General features: G+C 42.8%; 1 protein-coding gene and 1 pseudogene across 1 annotated transcript; one reads left to right on the top strand and one right to left on the bottom strand.

Annotated features, from left to right (window-relative positions):
• Nucleotides 1-1,555: 1,555 nt before the first annotated feature.
• On the top strand, nt 1,556-3,328 carry LOC146386047 (uncharacterized). Its single transcript, XM_084930042.1, has 4 exons — nt 1,556-1,772; nt 1,882-2,037; nt 2,452-2,544; nt 2,749-3,328. Exons 1-4 carry the CDS (start codon nt 1,671-1,673, stop codon nt 3,088-3,090), a joined length of 693 nt encoding a protein of 230 aa, XP_084786168.1. The 5' UTR covers nt 1,556-1,670; the 3' UTR covers nt 3,091-3,328.
• A 6,803-nt stretch (nt 3,329-10,131) lies between these two features.
• Nucleotides 10,132-11,411, bottom strand: LOC146386046 (uncharacterized; annotated as a pseudogene).
• Nucleotides 11,412-21,143: the final 9,732 nt, after the last annotated feature.

The following is a 21,143-nucleotide window of genomic DNA, read 5'->3' as shown; positions in this document are numbered from 1 at the left end:
TCTTTTTTTTTACTGGAAAGCACTTTCGTCAACCATGTTGCTTTTAAAGTGCTCTATAAATAAAGTTGGATTGGATTTTAAAATAAAAGTTGAGCTGATTTTAATGTATTACAAGGAGTGTTTTTCATTATTATTTTTTAAATAAACATACAGTGTTTATATTAAATGCTGTACTAGAAATAAGCTCAAGGACAATAAAAGGGCATGTGATTTAGTTACATTCAACTTGTATGCAGCAAAATTAAAAATAAGTTACCACAAGTTGTTTTTTAATTTGGTAAATAATTGATAAAATGTTAAAAGTACTGGTTGTATTTGACCTCATCACCAGGATGAGTTGGAAATACTTCAAATTCCCTCAGGTGGCCTTTTGCTGGTTGGATTGCCACTACAGTCTGTAAACTGTAGAGGTAATTTTGTGAGCTCATTGGATGAGCAGTTTCTGAAATACTCAGACCAGCCCATCTGGCACCAACAACCACGCAGTCTCTTTCCCCCATTCTGATACTTGCTTTGACCTTCAGCAGGTCATCATGAACATGTCTGTATGCTTAAATACTTTAATTTGCTGAGGTCTGATTGGTTCACTAGATATTTGTGTTTACCGAGCAGGTGAACAGGTGTACCTGGCAAAGTGTGTGTAACCCTCAGTGTTACTGACATGTTCCACACTGATGCACAACAATACTCTGTGCCCCACACTGTTTTATTAAGTATGTCTAATCACTGTAGACATTACATGTACCTTCTTAGAGGAGAGGTCATACAGTGGAAGATCTTGTTTCCATAATTACTGAAACTTCCCAGTTGCATGGGGAATTTGGACTGCTATACCAAGACAAAGACTTTGACAATCAGTTTTTCAGTGTCATCTCGACTGCTGACTTGTATGACAAGGCCACTGTTAAAGTCATCCTTAAAGAGCCAGTAATCACCCTTGACTTACAACCAGTATGTGAATCAGGATCATCGTCTGCATTGAACTCTTCGACTTCAGTGAGCACCCATCCTGCAAGTACTACTGAAACGGACATCTGCCCTGCCAATCATGATGCACCCTCACAGGTGTCCGACTGCGCATCGTCAAGTTCCAGTGACACCATCATTCTCCCTGATTCATGTCGCCCTGCTGCGTGGCCAGTGCCATTTCAAGTACCGGAGTTTTCCCGAGACATACAACTAATCCTCGCTGAGGCAAACAACTCATATCGCAACACTGGAAGACCTTTCATGGATGCCAGTGTTAAATCAGCAAGAATGCAAGACCTTGCAAAAGTAATTTTTTCGTACACTGCTTACCCAACCAATCAGCAGATCCTCTCAATGGCTGAAGCCTTGGTTTCAAAGTTTCCGTGTCTTAAGGAGCCAGGATCATTTGCCGGCTTATATGGCTGGTGGCAGCGTATAAAAAACAAGATGCACAATTACCGTGCCAAGCTAAGATCTCGAAAATTTTCTTACCTGGAAATTGAAATTAATGCCTTAAAAAGGAAGCATCCAGCTGATGCAGTGCCATCAAAGAATGTAAAAAAGCGAAAAAAAAAAAAACAGAGGTTAATTATCTCCCTCCGCATCCTACTGGAGAAACCCAAGAGACACTGGAGAAAGAGAGGCTGGAATTAATTTATGAAATAACAAAGAAAAACAACGCAAAGATAATTGCAGACAAAATGAATAAAACGTTCTCTAGCCGAAGACTTGAAGTGGTCAGCCTCTGCCCCTCTGTGGGTGAGTTAAAAGAAAGGTGGCCAGCATTATTCACTGAGGCTCAGGTGAGTATGTGTGATAACTTTTCCTTCCCACCAAAAAACATTCATGTTATAACTATGAGATCTGGTCTGTCATTTGAAATGTCATTTTTTTTGTCCCCTTACTTCTTAGATCATCGAAGAGTTCAGACGCATCACCACAGTTTCTTTGGTGGAGACATTCATGCTGAAACTTGATGAGTACACACCAGGTCTTTTGCAGCTTATGCCTGCCAAAGGAGGAGCTGCTGGTTCCAAGATGAGACCTCTGCTGGACACTTTGAATGACGTATGTTATTTGACTTTTTTCACAAATATGTAATTATGGAGGGCTGCAGTGGGTAGCACGAAGGTCCTGGGTTCAAATCCTGGCCCAGGGTCTTTATGCATGGAGTTTGCATGTTCTCCCTGTGCATGTGTGGGTTCCCCCGGGTACTCCGGCTTCCTCCCACAGTCAGAAAACATGGCTGTTAGGTTAATTGGTCTCTCCAAATTGACCTTAGGTTTGAGTGTGTGCGTGCATGGTTGTTTATCCTGTCTGTCTCTATGTTGCCTTGTGATTGACTGTCCAGGGTGTACCCAGCCTCTCACCTGTTGAAAGCTGGAGAGAGGCATCAGCCATGTTTTTGTTTTTAAGTAATTCAGTCTTAATGTATGTAAATCACTCGACTTAGTCTTTTCACTAAATTGTATCTCCCTACAGACACAGAGCATTGAGAAGAAAAGGGATCTCCTTATCTGCTGCCTCATTAGCTACCTCGGGGAAAGACAAGAAGATCTTTTTCATGACTGCCAGGTTTGTCATATTGATAACAGATTACTTATTAACTCAAGGGATCCTAATGTTCTTCTCTCCTGTCCTCTCCTATCCCCTGTTCTCCCCTTCTCCATTCATCTTCTTTCCACTCCCCTCTTTAGATCAACTGAAATATATTGAAAAAGCATCTTAAATAAAATAAAACGTGTGTATGCTTTTTCTTTCTTTCTTTTTAACACGTAGGAATGTGAGGATTACACAGACAATATGATGAAGGTGATCGTGATCCACAACATCATGGCTGAGGAGGATCCATCAGATGTGTTCATTGTGATTGAGGGAAACCAAGTGATGGAGGGATGTGGAAGCCGAACAAAGGCATGTGTACTGCTGATGGGACTGATATATGCCCTCAACCTCAAATATCCGAAGGAGCTGAAGAACACATTTGACACTTTTGAAAAACTGTTTTTGGAACTTGACGGGGCGAAACTACTGAACAAGGTCCACGACCTCAAAAATAAGCTTATGCAATGCACACACATTTCCCCTCTTGTTCCCAGAGGATCTTTTGTCCAGACATAGCTTGATGGAGCTGTAATTTTTCTTCTGACAGCAAGCACAGAAACTATTGAATGTTGGTGATAGTGTTCTGTTCTATCTATACATATGTTTGATAACGTACATGCACAGAAACAACCTTGTAGAGTTTCTGTGCTTTTGGCTTTTAAAATGGACTAAGTGGCCTTTGAAAGTGTTGTCTGCATTAGCTGTTGTGTTGCACTTTATTCTGTGTTTTTATGGAATAAAAACATTGAGATGATGAACCATTTGAATATCTTTTTTTTTTTTTTTTTGGGGGGGGGGTACATTTTACCTGATATGAATAGGTAATGTTTATCAACTGATAATAAATTTTATTAGTAATTATCAGGTATTACCAACTAGCAAACAAGAGATAATTTTACCTAATTTCAATGAGTAAGTAGCTGTTGAATGTATACATAAATATGGGGTAAATTTTACCCAATTTAATTAAGTATTTCATAGCTTTTTATTGAAGCTATATTATTTACACAATATATTGAACTAAATCTACCACAAAAAAGTCAATGCAAATTGTTCCCTCAGATTTATTGGGTAAATTCTATAGATGACTTCTTACAGTGCATGACCTTAAAAACTCAGCCTATGCTGGAAAACCCTCCAAAGTGGCCGAATGAAAACAATTCTGCAAAGAAGAGAGGACCAAATTTCCTCCACAGCGCTGTAAAACACTCATCACCAGTTATTGCAAATGCTCGATTGCAGTTCTTGCTAGATGACAAAACCACTTATTAGGTTTAGAAGGAAATGACTTTTTCTACATGAGGTAAAGTTGGAGAGCTGTTTCCCCAAACTAAATGAAATCATCATTTAAAAAACTACAATCTGTATTTACTCTGAACATCTGTGTTAACATTTGAAATTGGAAACATGTAAGTGTAACAAACATGTTAAAACATAAGAAATCAGGAAGGGGCATGTATAGGAATTTCTTTTACTTGTGTATTAATCACATTATTTTATTGTATGATGCCTTGGTGCCACTGGATTTTAACATGTCTCACACTCATACAGTAAGACAAATGGTGGGGGTGTAGTAAGGAAGTTGGGGGAAGCAGACAACTCCACAGGAAGAGTCTTTTGTGTCTTCGAGGACTCTGGGAGGTAGCAAGGGAGTGTGAACCTTAAGGTGTGAAACAGCTGTGTACTGCCTTTTGTTCCTGGAGAAGGTATTTAACTGAGAGCCATGCTAGGCTCAGGGAGACTCTGCTGACCGTCTGTCCCGCGGTCATGCAGGGACTTCATCAAGCTTGGTTGTCTGTTCTTTGTGTGTTTGATTAAAGAATGTTAGCTACCGCTCACCGCTCGTCTGCAGGCTTTATTTGAATGGAAAACGTCCACAACAGGCAAAAAAAAAGCTTTTTGCTTTGATTTAGAGCAGAAGTTTTTTGCACTGCATTTTAAAATGAAAACATATTGCATTTATTTACAATTAAAGACACACAGAGCAGGAAGTGTGTTACTGTTTTACATCCACAGACACACAAGAAAAGAAGCAGGCAACATGAGGTCAAGTTATGGCAATTTTATTTGTGTATTTCAGTACATGTATTTAGATTAGAGTTTTTAAAAAACAAACAAAGGTCCCAAGAAGAAGGATGGGGTGAAAGAAAGGTGGAGAGAGGGGGAAGAAACTATTGATGTCCTCAAACTTGATGCTGCTGGGTCAGTTCTGTCTCAGCAGTCTGCTCCAGAATCCCCTCCTGTCCTCGGCTTGCTTTTCTTTTGCCTTCAGTTCTTTGAAGGTTTTGTTGAGCTGCTCCTCGGCATCTTTAAATGTTTCTTTCAGCTGCTGTTTGGCCAGTTTCACTTTGTGTTTGAGGAGCTCTTTAGCTTCCTTTTTGTGCTTTCGTATTTCTTTAAGTGCGTCTTTGCAGTCTTTCTTGGTCACCGCAGAGCCGGTCATTTCTTTCTTCAATACCTTCACCTCAATTTTCTCTTCCTCCAACACTTTTTGAGCTTCCAACAATTCTTTCTTCATATTTTCAATCTCATTTTCTGCCTCGTGTTTACGTTTTTTCTCCTCTTCAAGTTGTTGCTTCACATGCAGTATTTCCTTCCTTAGTGTTTCAGCTTCAGCCATTACATTTGCAGCTTCTTGTGTTGCCAACTGCATTTTCCTTTTTCCCTCTTCAAAAGCTTCCTGCACCTCCTGTAATTCCTGTATCACATTTCCTGCCTCCTCCTTTGCAGTTTGATATTTATTTTTGGCTTCTTGTGCTGTGGTTTTCTCTTCCTCCAATGCTTTTTGAGCTTCCAACAGTTCTTTCTTCATGTTTTCATTCTCGTTTTCTGCCTGTTGTTTTCCTATTTTCTCTCCTTTAAGTTTGAGACCCACATGCAGTAATTCCTGCAATACTACTTCAGTTTCAAACTTTGAATTTTTAGCTTCTCCTCTTGATTTTTCTGCCTCTTCTTTTAATTTGACATTTTCAGCCTGTATCATTTGAAATTCTTCTTGCAGGTTAATCAGCTGTACTGTATTGTATGGTGAAGCACTCGCTGATCCTCTTCTCGTTCTCCCTTGATTCATTTTGGCCTTTTAAACAAAGGAACCAACCAATATTCTAGCCTGCTGTGTGGGTGGGCAACTAGAAATCACTGGTGGGCAACATGAGTGAGGAGAAAACTGGAGCAGCCAAGCAGGGAGCTGCAGGTTGCTGGTTTGAGTCTCTGTTCAGATGCTGGTGTCTCCTCTCTCTGAGATGTCTGCAAACAGTCCCAGATAAAACAATAAGGATAATAAACAAACACGTGACTAAAATAACAATTATGACTCTGATGTGTTTCATGTGTACCAGGATGGCCTCTATACAGCAGTCGCTGCAAGCATCCACATCGGCACACTTACTTTTCTTTAAGCAGGCGTGCTGGGGTCCTCCTAAGGAAAGTTTGAAACTTCATTTCCTTCATGCTGGTGAACTTTTTACCAAATATTTTCATCAAAGCTTCTCCATCACTGACAGGGATTGTTTGGATCTTCACACTCATCTCCACCAACCCTAAAAAATGAGTCTCACTTTGCTCATATAATGCCAGGAGTGTCTCCATATTCCACAAAAGTATGCAAACATGTAACAGTATCCCATATTCATATAAATATTATTGATATTATAGCAAAAGCTGTCACCAACACAATTGTCCCAAGTGCTTTTTTTAAACAGGATTTTCAACTAGAGGATTTCCCTATAGCTTATTTTTTTAATATTTTGTACACAATAACAGAATAATTTCAGAAAAACACAAAATGACTGGTGTCAATATTATTTGCCCCACAAAAAGATTGAATATAAAAAATACTGCAAATATTGCACAGTTGAAAAAAAAAGCACTACAGCTCAGTGGTTCCCGCCCTCCTTTGTCCTCCTGTTTCCCCTCCCTCTCCCCTCCAACGAGGAGTTTGATGGCGTGTGGGACAAAGGAGTTTTTAAGCCTGTTGGTTCTTGTCTTTGGGAGAAGCAACCTGTCGCTGAACAGGCTCCTCTGATTATTTACCACCGTGTGCAGAGGATGCCCAGCATTGTCCATAATGTCCAGCAGTTTCTTTAATGCCCTTTTCTCTGCCACTGTCACCAAAGTGTCCAGCTTCATGCCGACCACAGAGCCAGCCTTCCTGATTCGTTTTTCCAGCCTGGATGAGTCCTTCTGTGCTGTGCTGCTCCTGAGGAAGTACAGTCTGCTTTGGCCTTTTTTATACAGGTGCTGCATGTTGCATGACCAAACAGACAGAGACAGTGGGATTACACAGGACAAAGCTGAAGACAACTGACTGCAATGGACTGCTGCAAGGGGGGGAGACGAGACTACAGTGGAAGGAGGGGGAGGAGACATGGAAGAATGCTGTTGTTTAGTGTGGGAGATCAAATTGGGCTAAGGAACCTGGGGAGGAAAACCGACTGCCTTTGAGTGGAGAATTGAAAAGTGTCTGAAACACTGCAAGAAGGAGAGGCACACAAAATCACACACACAAACAGAAAATGCATTAAATCTACTAACACATTGTTATGGAAATTTTAACAATAACCTGCAACACACCCAGTGAGCTTGATTTGAAGTGGGTTTAATAAACACATTGCAATGTGGAGAGAGCATCCCAGTGAAACACCAGGACCATCTCTGAATTGTGGCCACCACCCTTACATCTTATGTACAGAGTTTGTCTGTGTCTATATGTCAGGTCGGGTCTGACACTCCACCTCTCTGGGAACTCTCAGGCCCTCCAAAGGCCTATCTCCTCTCACCACACTCCCTGCCGGTAACTGATGCCCTCAGGGGTCGGTGCGTTGGTGGTTCTTGGTGTCCGGAGCTGGGCGCTCAGGTATGTACCAGCTCACTCCCGGTGACTACTTGGCGGGGCCTGGTGCCTGTTGCCCGGTCAGGCCTCTTCCGGGGCAAAGGGGGCCCTCGAGCCTCCGGCCTCTGGGCCTGCGGCTCGATTCACTCTGGCACAACTGGCTGCCGGCAGAGCCGGCGGGTACGCCAATGCAGCCCCCTCTGGCTTCTGCTCCGTGGCTACTGGGTGACCCCTCATCTGGGGCTCTCCTCAGCTCTTCCCAGGAGGGTGGCACGGATGCCCCTCCGGTGGTCCTCCTTGGGCTCTCGCACTCTGGGGCCTCTGGATGTCTGGAGCCTGGATCTCCTTCATGCCTGCTTCATGCCCTGGGGGACAGGGCTATGGCTCTCTACACCCTCTAGCAGATCATTACATGGGGAAACCTTTTGAATACAAGCACGCTGATCCACACAGGTGTGAACACAGGTGTTCACTGTTCATAGACATAAACTACACCTTTATTGGCTGCGATTTCCAAGCACATTGTGCGCTGTCGGTCCTGCTTGCTACACAACAACATTCAATATTTAGTATTTACTGCTGTTTACACTTAGCTAGATTAACGTGATGGTCAGTGGCGGTCCTAGCCTGTTTGGCGCCCCGGGTGAACACTCTCTCTGGCGCGCCCCCCCCACACACACACACATAAAACATATTAAGGCAGAGACACATATGAAGACAGAGAGAATATGCATAGTATGCAACCAGCTACCAAACAGCCATCATAATTCGTCATACAATGAGAACAGGTCAAATCAACAACTGACAATGACTAATTAATATTAAAATCTGTAACATAATGTATTGTTTGGAGTTTAGTCTGTTACTGTTGCTATTTTTACCATTTCTTCTTGGAGCAACTGTAACCCACATAATTTCCTTAGGGATTAATAAAGTATTCTGATTCTGATTGTTTCAGGATGACCTGCCATTATCCAATCACACATCTGCTTACCTGCATCTTTTGCTCGTTTCTCCTCCTCTTCTTTTCTCTTTTTTCTAAACTGAGCACCTGATGGCTTTGAACTTTTCTTGTCCATCTTCCATTGGTTTTAATTTCGCACTCCAGTATGAACACAAATCCCCCAACCCGAGGATCGCCACAACATAACCTAATAGACCTACACCTTAGTTCACAGATTCACTTTGTCTAAGGTGTATTTCTGGGATTTCACACAACCCAGGATTCAAATCATGAATACATAATGGGCTTGGATTTACAACATTATGGATGAAATATGCTCTATTTGGAAGCAGCAGCTCCCCCCCACTCCCCTTTCGATGGGTTGTGTGTGAGACTTTAAATCATCAAACTCTAAATTATAAATGTTAAATTGTTATTGATCCCTTTACTCCTGGTCCTAAAGTTATATTTATTTTCTTACTCTTCTAATATTTATTGTTTGTTTTCTTGCACTGCTGTAACTGGAGCCTCGTCGTCTCGTCTCTCTATATGCTGGACTGTATGTAGCGGAGATGACAATAAAGTTTACTTTGACTTCAGCAGCAAGCAGGCGCACCGAGGGCTCTCGCGCTCACTTTTCGCATATAGAATTTCAAAAAAACATGTGTGCAAATGTTGTGCCCTTAAACAGGGGAAATAGTGAGGAGAGGTGAAAGAACGGCACAGACACACAGCTCTCACTCTCACTCGTCTGTATTGAGTTTCACAAGCAGTACAACCAAAACAATATTCTTATGGATGCACTCAGTCTCAGGACAACTGTGTCCAAACTAAGTCACTATTGTTCGCTGCATTAGCTGATGAGAATACTTTAGATAACATGAACTGTAGCATTAGGCAAAAACATCTTGTTAACTTGCACATGTTAGCTGACACAGTCACTAACTTTCCACAGCAAAGAAATAACACTTTAAGTACTGCAGGTCTTTCAGTAGTTAACTTATACAGATAGTACCAGAAAAATCTTCACACAATATGGCGGAGTAATAGCGAAAACTAGCATACACAGCAACACAGATTAACTGGAACTTCTCAGAATAGTCAGCAATTCACATCTTTCGCTACAATGAACAGTGATAACAACATAATAATCAACGGTAACACACATTTATACAGATCTGTGCATGGCAGTTACCTTAAACAGGGGAAATAGTGAGATAGTGAGGAGAGGTGAAAGAACGGCACAGACACACAGCTCTCACTCTCACTCGTCTGTATTGAGTGAAGGAGGAGGCGTGCGAACCCACCTACTGGAGCCCTGAGGCATTAACAATGGATCGACGCACAATCAACCCAGGCAAAACTTTCACTACTTATCTCCCTCTATATTCCCACTGCATATTCTATTCGAAAACAGTCAAAGCAACAAATAAAACATTAATAAGGGCATGACATGAAATGTAAGGAACAGAGATGTACAACTTCAAAACTAATCAAATTTATGATCCACCACATACTCCCCCTCAGAATAGATGTTGTCCTCAACATCCAAATGTTTAACATTTAGCACAAACGTGGAGTTATGACCATTATTATCACGAAAACCACATACAATAAACCATTGCATACTATAACTGTTTCTTGTACCTTATATGTACTCTACAAGAATAGTTTCACAAGCTGGAACTCTTTTCATACATTCTTTAGTGTGGGTTATTACCCAAAGTCTTTCAGTGTTCTCATACAATCTGTATGAATTACAGTGTCCATGCAGTTACATTAACACAGTCTGCTGCTGGCTTGTGAACAAAGTCCATTTAGTTGCAAGCACAATATGAATCAGTTCAATGTCCAAAAGTCACTTTGAATATGAATTCTGTGTTAAACAGTCCATTTACTTGTGGTTGGTGTGGAGTGTAAGTACATTGTCTCTGTTCAATAATGTGTTTCGTGTGTGATCACAATGTTTCTTTTCACTCAAGTCCATACAGTTATCAGTGGCAGTATGCCTGAACAGTCCGTGGAACCATGAAGTGTGTATGATGTGATGGTGTTCTCAGGTTATAACAAGCTGGTGAACCAAGCCGATCATATGTGAAGATCTTTGGTGGTTTGCGCTCTCTACTCGGTCGCTGATGCTCTTGCTCAAAGGTCCTGCTGTGTTTGTCTGGAACAGGTGCAGGAACGGGTTCCTCCACTGATGGTTCCTCGACATAATTTTCCTCTTGGTCAGGTAGTTGTTCACATTGGTTCAGTACTTCATGTTCATTCTCTGGCTCAGATGACATGTTTTCCACTGTTTGAAGGTGTTTGGCTGGTTCATCAGTGCTCATAGGATTCAGTGTCTGAGGGTAAAGTGGCTCAAATGGCTGCTGAGATGACACTGGATAATACTCATCATCGTCATCCTCTTCCTCAGCTTGTTCCACTTCCTCACTTGTCTCCACAGCTCTTTTTCTTGTTCGTGGTCACACTTCAGTTTCAACAGGCAGATGGTCACATGGCAGAAGAAGATTGCGATGCAATATCCTTGATCTCCCTTTTGCTTTCTCAGGTCTGAGTTCATAAACTGGGATATCTCTGCTGACCTGACGAACGACTGTGTGAACCACATCCTCCCAGTGGTTCCTCAGCTTGCCTGGACCTCCTCGAGGTGTCATGTTCCTTATTAAAACATGATCACCTGGCTGTAATACTGAGCTCTTCACCTTGCTGTCATAATGTTTTTTACTTCTTACAGCTGCTTTATGAGCATTTTCTCTGGTGATCTCATATGCTTCTTCCATGCCTTGTTTCCATTTTACCATGTAGTCATGATGATTGCCATCTCCTTGTTCTGAGGTCAAGCTGAACAGCATGTCGATTGGCAATCGTGGGGAGCGTCCGTATAACAAGTAAAAAGGGGAAAATCCAGTTACCTCACTGCGGGTACAATTATAGGCATAAATCAGTTTGTTAAGCGAGTCCTTCCAGTTAGTTTTCTGACTCTCTGAGAGTGTTTTCAGCATCTGGAGTAGTGTCCTATTAAACCGCTCCACTTGTCCATTCCCTTGGGGATGGTAGGGAGTAGTCCTGGACCCAGCAACTCCACAGTAGTTTCTCAGTTGTGCAAACAGATGATTTTCAAATTCAGCACCTTGATCATGATGTATTCGTGCTGGAAAGCCAAATCTTAAAGCATAGTCAATAAAGATTTTGTCTTTGTCTTTTGCCGTTTTACCTGATTTGGAAGTTGTGGCATACGCTTGGGCGAAGCGTGTGAAATGGTCAATGACTACAAGGATGTATTCATAACCCAATGGTTGCGTAGTGACAATTTTAGTCAGTGGTGCTCTGCTCTCATGACACGGCTTCTGTTTTATGCAAACACACCTTCTGGTCACATAATCCTCCACTTCCTGTTGCATATAGGGCCAGTAAAACCGGTCCCACATCAGTGACAATGTTCTCTCTACACCTTGATGGCCCATTTCATCATGTAGCTCATTTAGTACAGTATTTTTGTGTATTTCTGGTAGGACCAACTGTTTTCTGTGTGCTGTTTTTCTGTGCAAGATCCCGTTCTCATCCATCTCCAATTTGTCCCACTCCCTCTGGAGACATATGACCTGTGGGCTGAGTTGTCTTAGTTCTAAACGTGATGGTTTTTCCTGTGTTAGTTTACACTGAATTACAGGTCCAATAGTCGGATCACTTCTCTGGTCCTGTTTGATCTGGCCTTTTGCCAGTGGAATGATGGAAACATCTGTGGCCATGGCTGAACACCTGACTGAGACACCCATGGAGTCATCCTGCCTTTCCACTGTCTGTGTGGTTGCTCCAATTACATCGTATGCCATTTCCTCTGTGCATTCATTCATAAACGTTTCCATGTCTACCGGCATCCTGGAGAGGCTGTCTGCGTCCACATTTTCTTTACCAGGGCGATATTTAATTGTGAAGTGAAAATCTGCCAGTTCTGCTAGCCATCGACACCCTGTTGCATTCAGTTTGGACAGTACATAGGTAAGTGGATTATTGTCGGTGTACACGGTGAAGAATGGTGCATAATATAGGTAATCACGGAATTTTTCTGTGATAGCCCACTTGAGAGCAAGAAACTCTAACTTGCCTGAATGCAGATGGTAATTATTCTCAGCTGCAGTTAAAGTGCGGGAACCATAAGCAATCACACGAAGCTTTCCATTCTGCTTTTGGTACAACACGGCACCTAATCCCTGGTTTGACGCATCAGTGTGAAGGGTGAATGGCTGTGAAAATTCTGGAAAGCCTAGAACAGGGGGCTGAGTTAGACAGTCTATCAGCTGCTCTAGTGCTAACTGGTGCATGTCGGTCCACTCAATAGGTGTGCTCGAAGGGACACTACACCTGTTTCGCTTTGTTTGCCACTTTAATCTTGTGTTTCGCTGGGTCTCAGCATCTACAGGTCCCTTGAGCAAGTCATACAGAGGATTTGCAATTCTGGCAAAATCCTTGATGTATTGTCTGTAATAACTTAGTAGGCCCAACATTGCTCTTAGTTCACCAACAGTACCTGGCCGTTTGTTTTTCAAAGCTGTTACAGGAGCAGTGTCTGCGGGCTCTATCCTGCTTCCCTCTGCTGACACAATCCTGCCAAGGTACCTCACTTCTGTCCTAAACAGGTCACACTTCCTTGGTATGAGTTTGATTCCGTACTCCCTGAGTCGGCGCAGCACTTTCCTGACATCCTCAACATGATCCTCAAACGTTCTGCTAAAGACAAGGACATCATCGAGGTAAGGCACACATATTTCATCCCTTAACCCTTCTAAGCACTCCTCCATGCAGCGTTGAAATGCTGCCGGAGCATTCATCAGTCCAAATGGGATTCTGACCCACTCATACAGGCCCCAGGGGGTCACAAAAGCTGTTAGGTGTTTACTGTCTTTGCCCATGAACCCCTGGTGGTATGCTTTACCCTGGTCCAGTAGAGAAAGAGAGTGTTGCCACCTAAGTTGTCCATGATGTCTTGTACTCTGGGAATGGGGTGGCGGTCTGGGTGAGTCTTCCTATTCAGCTCTCGGTAGTCAATACACAAGCGCAGTGTACCGTCTTTTTTTCTCACACAGACTACCGGAGAGGAGTAAGATGAGTTAGATTTTTCCACCCACCCCTGAGCTATTACGTCCTGTAGGTAGTTTTTCATTTCCTGATACAAGGGTTTTGGTACAGAGAGATAAGTCCGTGTGACTGGCTCATTATCTTTCAATGAAATGTTCATTTGCAAGTTTTCAACACAGCCTATGTCATCATCAGATTTAGAGAATGACTCTGATTCTTCTCTTAGCATCTGACTAACAGCTTGTCTCTGGTGGTCATTCAGGTGAGTCAAGTCGACAGGTGGGTCCCATTGTTCACTTTTAGGTGTGTTCTCACCTGAGCTCTTAGCCTGGATGGGACGGACTGATGCAGTAGGGAGGCAGTCAGTTTTGAATACATTAGCAGGATATATTGATGCAACAGACTGCACAGTTCCAATAACAGTCCTACTTGGCAGTATGATGTCCTGGCTAGTGGGATTTTGTACACTAATGACAATTTTTGGTGTCATACCAGTCTTTACTAAAACAAGGGTATCACAGATCTTGAGTCCTTCAGGCCGCTGTGGGTTCTCATGAGGCTCGAAGATCAGGGTTCTATCTTCTTTGAAAGGTGGGGCTTGCACTCGACACTCGATTTGGATGGAGCTGTGTTTAGGCACTTCAACTCTCTCATTTGTTGTTCTTACCCTGTGCTCACATGGCTGTCCCACAGTCACTGCATTAACAAAAGCTCTTGCCCTACTCTTTCTGAGGTGAGGAAAAGCTACTTTTACTGTTTTCATGAGTTTCTCTTTATTCTTATTGTTTGTCTTATCCTGTACTCTGTTTGCAACTAGGTGTGAAATCACATTGAAGCCAATTATGGGGCATGACTGTTGGTTGCCTTTTAACACTAACACAGGTATTAGCAGATCTTCATCATTAGCAGTAAGTTTGAAGCTTACCTCGAGCCAACCAATATATGGTATTTCTGTCCCATTGGCTGCTTCAAGTTGCAGTGGTTCAAGTGGGTCTACTAGTTCTGCTATATCTCTTAGTTGGACATCAGGCAAATGGGTCAGGCCGCATCTACAGCACAAATTTGTGAACCAGTGTCCCAAAGTGCCTGGATTCTTTGGTTGTGCAGAATATTGGGACTTTTCAATGCTGTCGGTTGCCCCATGTCCCGTGGGAGCAACCTCCCTTAGTTTAAAGGGCTCCCTTTATCTGATTTGGTCAGTCTAGGTGCTTTACAACCTGCACGGAAATGCTCACTACTCCCACACCTAAAACAAAAGCTGGCAATATGCCTCACCTGCAAAACATCTGGGACGGTGACGTGGTGAGGGATAATATCGCCTTGGTGCGAATCTTTGTTGAAACTGTGCCGTCCCATGCACATGCCCAGGTCCATGTGATGAGTGGTATTCCTGTGCTGCTGCAGGAGGGTGCTGGTGGTAAAATGGCATGCAGTTTTGTTCAGCCTTAATGGGGGTGCTGAGGTGCTGGGGTTGTCTTTTGAATGGTTTCTCTGATTTGGGAAACTTCAGCCCTCAAGTCTTTCAGCAGCACCATGTCAGCACGCATTTCCTTTATTTCTGTTAGAAGATCAGGGGTTAGAGGGGCTGGTTTCTCTTGGGCTGTGCTTCTCTTTCCCACTGGGGAATCATTAGACTGGACAGTATTTACAGCTGTTACTCGTGATGGAGCGGCATGTTTCTTTTTGTCCTGTCTTTCCTTTTCATTTGCGACTGCAATATTTACCTTCTCGAGCAACAACTCATCTGAAGTATTTGTTTGCAGGAGGTAAGGTTGCAGGTCACTTTTAATATTGTCATTCTGAAGACCAGTCAGGACAGTATGCATGAAAAGGCTCTGGACTAAAGCTGGATCATACTTTAGACTGGACTCAACTTCCTGAGAAGCAAACAGGATTTTCTGTCTCAAGTCCATTGTCCTGATCAAGAAATTTTGGGGTGTCTCTTTACTGCTCTGAACCTCAGAGGTAAGTTGTTTGTATAACTCTGTGGCACCTTTCTCCTGGTAATGAGACCTGAGGATTCTCCTAAGAGCAGGTAATGTGAGGTTTTCTTTTCCTTCAAGATAACTCCTTAGCTGCAAGCCTGGCGTGATAGCACGAATTACAGCATCAGTGATTTCTGATTCTGGGTAGCCTCTATTGATCCCGCTTTCAATTTGTCTGGCCAGACTGGGGAATGTCAGCCTGTCTTTTTGCCCCAGCTCTCCTATTTGGCCTGATATCTTAAAATCTTTGCGCCACATGGAACTGTTTGGTGCTGTTGGAATAATGTTTCTCACTGGGGTGCGAGGACTTAGGGCAGGATTCATGCTATTTCTCAGGTCATGCATTTCACCCTCTTTTTGTTGTAAGAGCAGTCTTAATGTCTCTATCTCCTCCTGGCTACTTTCCTGGTCCTGGACAGCTGGATCCACTGTTTCATTCACACTTTGTTTTTTATCCATTTGAATGTCACTTATAATGTCCTGGATATTAAGAAGTTCTGACATACCTTGGTCCTCTCGGGTAGCCAGCTCTGTGCGTTCAAGGTGCTTAACTAAATGTGAGACTAGCTGGCTGCAGGTTTTATTAATCACAAACTCTTTTCCTGGTCCTGAGATTTGAAGTACATCACATGATTTAATCAGCTGCTCTAAGGTCAGTTGATACAGTGTTCCTTTAATCTCCAGCTCTAGCTTTTCTACTTCAGACTCCATGTTGTCAGAGGAGTTAGCACAAGCAGTCAGTTGAGAAATGATCAGACTTAGTTGGCTTTTACTGCCCCCTAGTGGCCACCTTTCCACTTCAGGATACAGACACCAACGTAGGTCTAGCGATGTCTCTGCTGCTTCGCTATGCTCCTTTCTGATACCTGGGTCGTCTGGGGGGGATGATCAACAAGAGGATTTCTCTTACAGGTCAGGAATGGTCCTTGATGAAAGATTTTTATTTTTGTGATTATTGTTTAGTTGTAGCTTCATTAAAATAAAAAGAGCTTGTGATTTAGATCCACCACAGGAAAGGAAAGTGGAACCAGATGTGTAGAGGAATGCGGTGACATACGATACTACCCCCTGTGTTAACAGACAAGTTAACGGTCTCTCTCTCTCTCTCTCTCCTTTTATGGGAATGTTTAAATTTCTATACATACCAAGCTACCTCCTGTTTCAGCAGACAAGCAAACAGTTTTTCTCCTTTTATGGAAATGTTTTTGTATTCTGAACATGCCACTCCTACTTCCTTGAAAGCTCATTCGGAGTATAAATAAAGAATGCGCTGAGAGCCCTGGGCGGTTTTTCTGTGTCACTTCTGTTGTGCACGCTGGTGCAGAGCAGATCGGACCGTGACCGCCCATGCGCATGTAAAAAATAGATATCTGAGAGTGAGTTCATTTGCCTTCTAACAATTTTCTCATCACAGTCCTCAAATCAATCATCACAGCGGTGCCTCCAAATGTTGTGCCCTTAAACAGGGGAAATAGTGAGGAGAGGTGAACGAACGGCACAGACACACAGCTCTCACTCTCACTCGTCTGTATTGAGTTTCACAAGCAGTACAACCAAAACAATATTCTTATGGATGCACTCAGTCTCAGGACAACTGTGTCCAAACTAAGTCACTATTGTTCGCTGCATTAGCTGATGAGAATACTTTAGATAACATGAACTGTAGCATTAGGCAAAAACATCTTTTTAACTTGCACATGTTAGCTGACACAGTCACTAACTTTCCACAGCAAAGAAATAACACTTTAAGTACTGCAGGTCTTTCAGTAGTTAACTTATACAGATAGTACCAGAAAAATCTTCACACAATATGGCGGAGTAATAGCGAAAACTAGCATACACAGCAACAGAGATTAACTGGAACTTCTCAGCAAAATAGTCCGCAATTCACATCTTTCGCTACAATGAACAATGATAACAACGTAATAATCAACGGTAACACACATTTATACAGATCTGTGCATGGCAGTTACCTTAAACAGGGGAAATAGTGAGGAGAGGTGAAAGAACGGCACAGACACACAGCTCTCACTCTCACTCGTCTGTATTGAGTAGTGATGTGTGAATCATGAACGAATCGTTCAATACTCGAGAATCACTTTACTGACTCATGAGTCATGATTCACAAGCCCAACTGACTCACTGACTCATCCCTGTTGCTGTTAGCAGCAATCTATCTAGCTTATAATTAAAACTGTGGAGAAAAACACAACATCCAGTATCTTAACAAAAAAATTTCTGCTCTGAACTGAAAGAAAAAACCCTGAGTAGAAGCTCACATCAAGACAATAGACTATGTGCACATTAGCATATGCTACTTCCGGTGCGGAAACTCCTGTGGGGAGCTTTGTTTCCGGTGTCCTATTCACGCCTTGTTTACGGTCCAAAACAAGTTAAGCAAATGAATGAATCAAGCGGTGATTTACATTTCTCTAGATGTCTTGGGCATTTATCCAATATATCTGTAAATGATGTTCATCAACTTGTCGATATTTTTCCCCCGCGCCTCAGAGCAAAAGAGAAAAGGGATTCAAATGTTGTCAAAGGAGCTTGCAAAGAAAAGCGTCTGGACTTCTTTAAGTTGCTTGAAGACGTTTCACCTCTCATCCGAGAAGCTTCTTCAGTTCTAAGGTCAAATGGTGGGGAGTCCCAGATTTAAACGTAGTGGGAGTATCCCCCCGCAGAGGGACAGAAGGACCCCCTGATGATCCTCTAATCGCCTGAGCCAAGGTGTGAAACTGGGTGTGGGTCCCAATCAGCCAGGGTTTCGGATGAGCTCGTTGTGAAACCTGGCCCCACCTTATCATGCGAATTCCTGAGGTCAGATGGCCCAGGATGTAAGTGGGCGTTAAGGAGTCTGGGGAGGGAAGTCAAAACTGGATTATAGATCGCAGACAGTTGGTGTCGTAAACCACCACCTCTGTTCAAGGAGGATTCAAATGTTATATTTCTCAGTATCTGTAAACAGCGGTCCCTCGTTTATCGCGGGTGTTATGTTCTAAAAATAACCAGCGATAGGTGAAATCAAGTAGCCAATGTTATTTTTTGATGGTGCAAAACGTTTCGTCGACATACAGTACTGCACTTCAGAGTCACACTGCTAGCGATCGATGCAGCGATTCTGTACTGTACAGGAGAGACGTCACGGAGGAGATCGTCTGCAGCGATCAGGACGCAGGACACAATGTGATGTAAAAAAAAAAAAAAAAAGCATGCAAACTTGCACTAAAAAATCTGCAAAACAGCGAGGTGAAAGGTGAACCGCGTTATAGCGAGGGACCGCTGTAATTTTGAAGGTAAGTCACAACATACCCTTCGTAAATACTAATGTATAGAAACCCTTACCAGCAATCATTCATTTTTTGTGTGGCTTTTTTTCACGGTTTGTTAACATGCTGTGTAAGTGTGTACTTGACTAGCTGATATCGACATAACGGGGGAAACATCTGGTTTGACTATTCTTCACCTGTAGTTTGAATGCTGAACATTTGCCTGTTTAAATCATAAGACCAGTCACTATACAGAGATGTGCTTCTGAATGTGGACGATGTGTCTTCTGCTGCAGTGATGCAGTTCTGCTTGTGTTGAGTGATGTAAACAACTGATCGATCTAAACTCTTTAAACATCAAAATTGATCATTAGATTTTTTATGACACAACAGTGGTGAGTGTTCCCACCTTCTGCTCTTTGTAATTTAACGCAATCTTTCCGTTTTCAAGTTTTGGACATGATTTTGGAGTATATCTTTGCAGTAGCGATTGACCGCAAAGTAAAGCTACCGGAAATGTACAACCCTACATCCGATCTCAAACCAGGAAGTTAGCATTTTCTCGTGCACAGGGTCTATAGCTCCTCGGTTCACAGTAGCATCGCTCTGCTAACATGCTAACAGCACATTTGAGCTACTCACCCCCTCCCTCCTGTGCTGAATCCTAAGTGTAAGTGAATCACTCAGGTCTCACTAACCCCCTCCGTCCTGTGCTGAATCCTAACGCTCCAAACGCGCTAGACTGACGCGAGTTTCAGGCGTTTTGGCGTTTTGGCGTTTTGGCGTTTTGGCGACGCAAATCTGCTTCCGAATTTTCGCAGGAGCCGCAATCGCGGGTCATCGCGCCTTTCCATTGACTTTACATGTAAACCTGACGCTCTGGCCGCCTCTATCGCGTTCTGTTCACACCGAATGCGATGGACGCGAACAAAACGCCCCAAACGCCCCTAATTTGACGCTTGCACATTCGCGCCTCAACGCGTGTCCAAGAAAAATCCATAGCGCGATTTTGACGCACGTGAACCGGAAATGTGGGAGGAATGTGGGAGGAAGTTGTGCCAGACCAGTATCTTTGCAAGATGGCAGCTGTCGAGCTAGCGCTTGAAGAGAGAGTCTCCCTTCTCCATGTACTGTGGAGAGCAGAGCAGCGGCGTAAAAGACGTCCTCGCCGTACCTGGGTCCATCAGGTCCTCCAGAGGCGTGAGCAGTTTGGTGAGTTTCACCATTTGCTCCAGGAGCTGTGCCTGGATGACGGCCGATTCCAGCGATATCACCGGCCAGTTTGAGGACCTGCTTTCCCTCGTCGGTCCCAGCATCGCCCGCCTAGACACCAATTACAGGCGCCCAATCCCACCTGCAGAGCGCCTGTCCATCTGCCTGAGGTTAGTAAAAGTATTTAATACGGTAGTCCTTTATTGATACCTGTGCTAATATATGCTAAACCATCCATTTATACACTGCTAACATGGATGTGCTATGCTAACAGTGAATGCTCTCGGTGTTTACTGATAGCAAACTGTGGTACGGAGACAACTGTTTATAATATTTCTAGTGATACTCAGAAGGTCTCATCAAGTCCCGATTTAATTCGATTTATGCTGTTATCAGTGTTTGCAATGATAGCATGGCTGTGGTGTCACATCAATGTATGCGCTCGGTGTTTGCTGATATCAAACTAGCATTAGGACCACTGAGTTAACCTTTGTAGTGATACTCCTTTTTATTTAGACCTGGTTTAATTCTGGGATAGTTGAATATTTGTATGTAATCCCTGCAGCTGTCAGACTCTATAACAGGGGTCACCAGCCTTTATTAAAACAGAGTTAGATAAAACTGAACAGTTTGGTTCATCTTTAGTTACATGGTTCTATCTTGATAAGCTATGTCTTATCACAGATTAATTTTTCAAAAATATGAATGATTTAAGGAAGGAAAGGGCTACATGTCAACATACAACTCTTTATTTCTATTAATGTCTTACTTCATTCCTACCTGATTGACATGTTTAGGAATTATGAGTGATTGGCACACTGTAGTTGTAAAAGTTGCTACCAATCAAATTATGATATGTTAAAGTTAAAACAAAACACAACTGTTTTAGATATTATCTAATATACATTTTGTAATTATCCTTATAATTACAAAATGTTTTATGTAAGATTTATGTTTTGTGATTTAAATCTGACATCACAAAAGTATTTTGGAATTTGAATAATGTATTTTGTAACTGCAGTACACATAATACTAATTTTGAACAATTTTGTCCAGGTTCCTTGTCACCGGGGACTCCTTCACGACCAAGCGTTCAGTTACAGAGTCGGTGTGTCCACGGTGAGCCAGATCACCCCCCAGGTAGCGACGGCCATCTGGGACTGTCTAGTGGACGACTTCATGGCTGTGCCTTCACCTGGAGACTGGTGGTCCATCACAGAGGGATTCCAGGCGCGCTGGAACTTCCC

Source organism: Perissodus microlepis, chromosome 6 (assembly GCF_051167445.1).
Source record: "Perissodus microlepis isolate ML-2025 ecotype Zambia chromosome 6, ASM5116744v1, whole genome shotgun sequence".
Lineage (NCBI taxonomy): Eukaryota > Metazoa > Chordata > Actinopteri > Cichliformes > Cichlidae > Perissodus > Perissodus microlepis.
The sequence above is the reverse complement of the archived record's forward strand: the minus strand, read 5'-3'. Positions and strand labels throughout refer to the sequence as shown.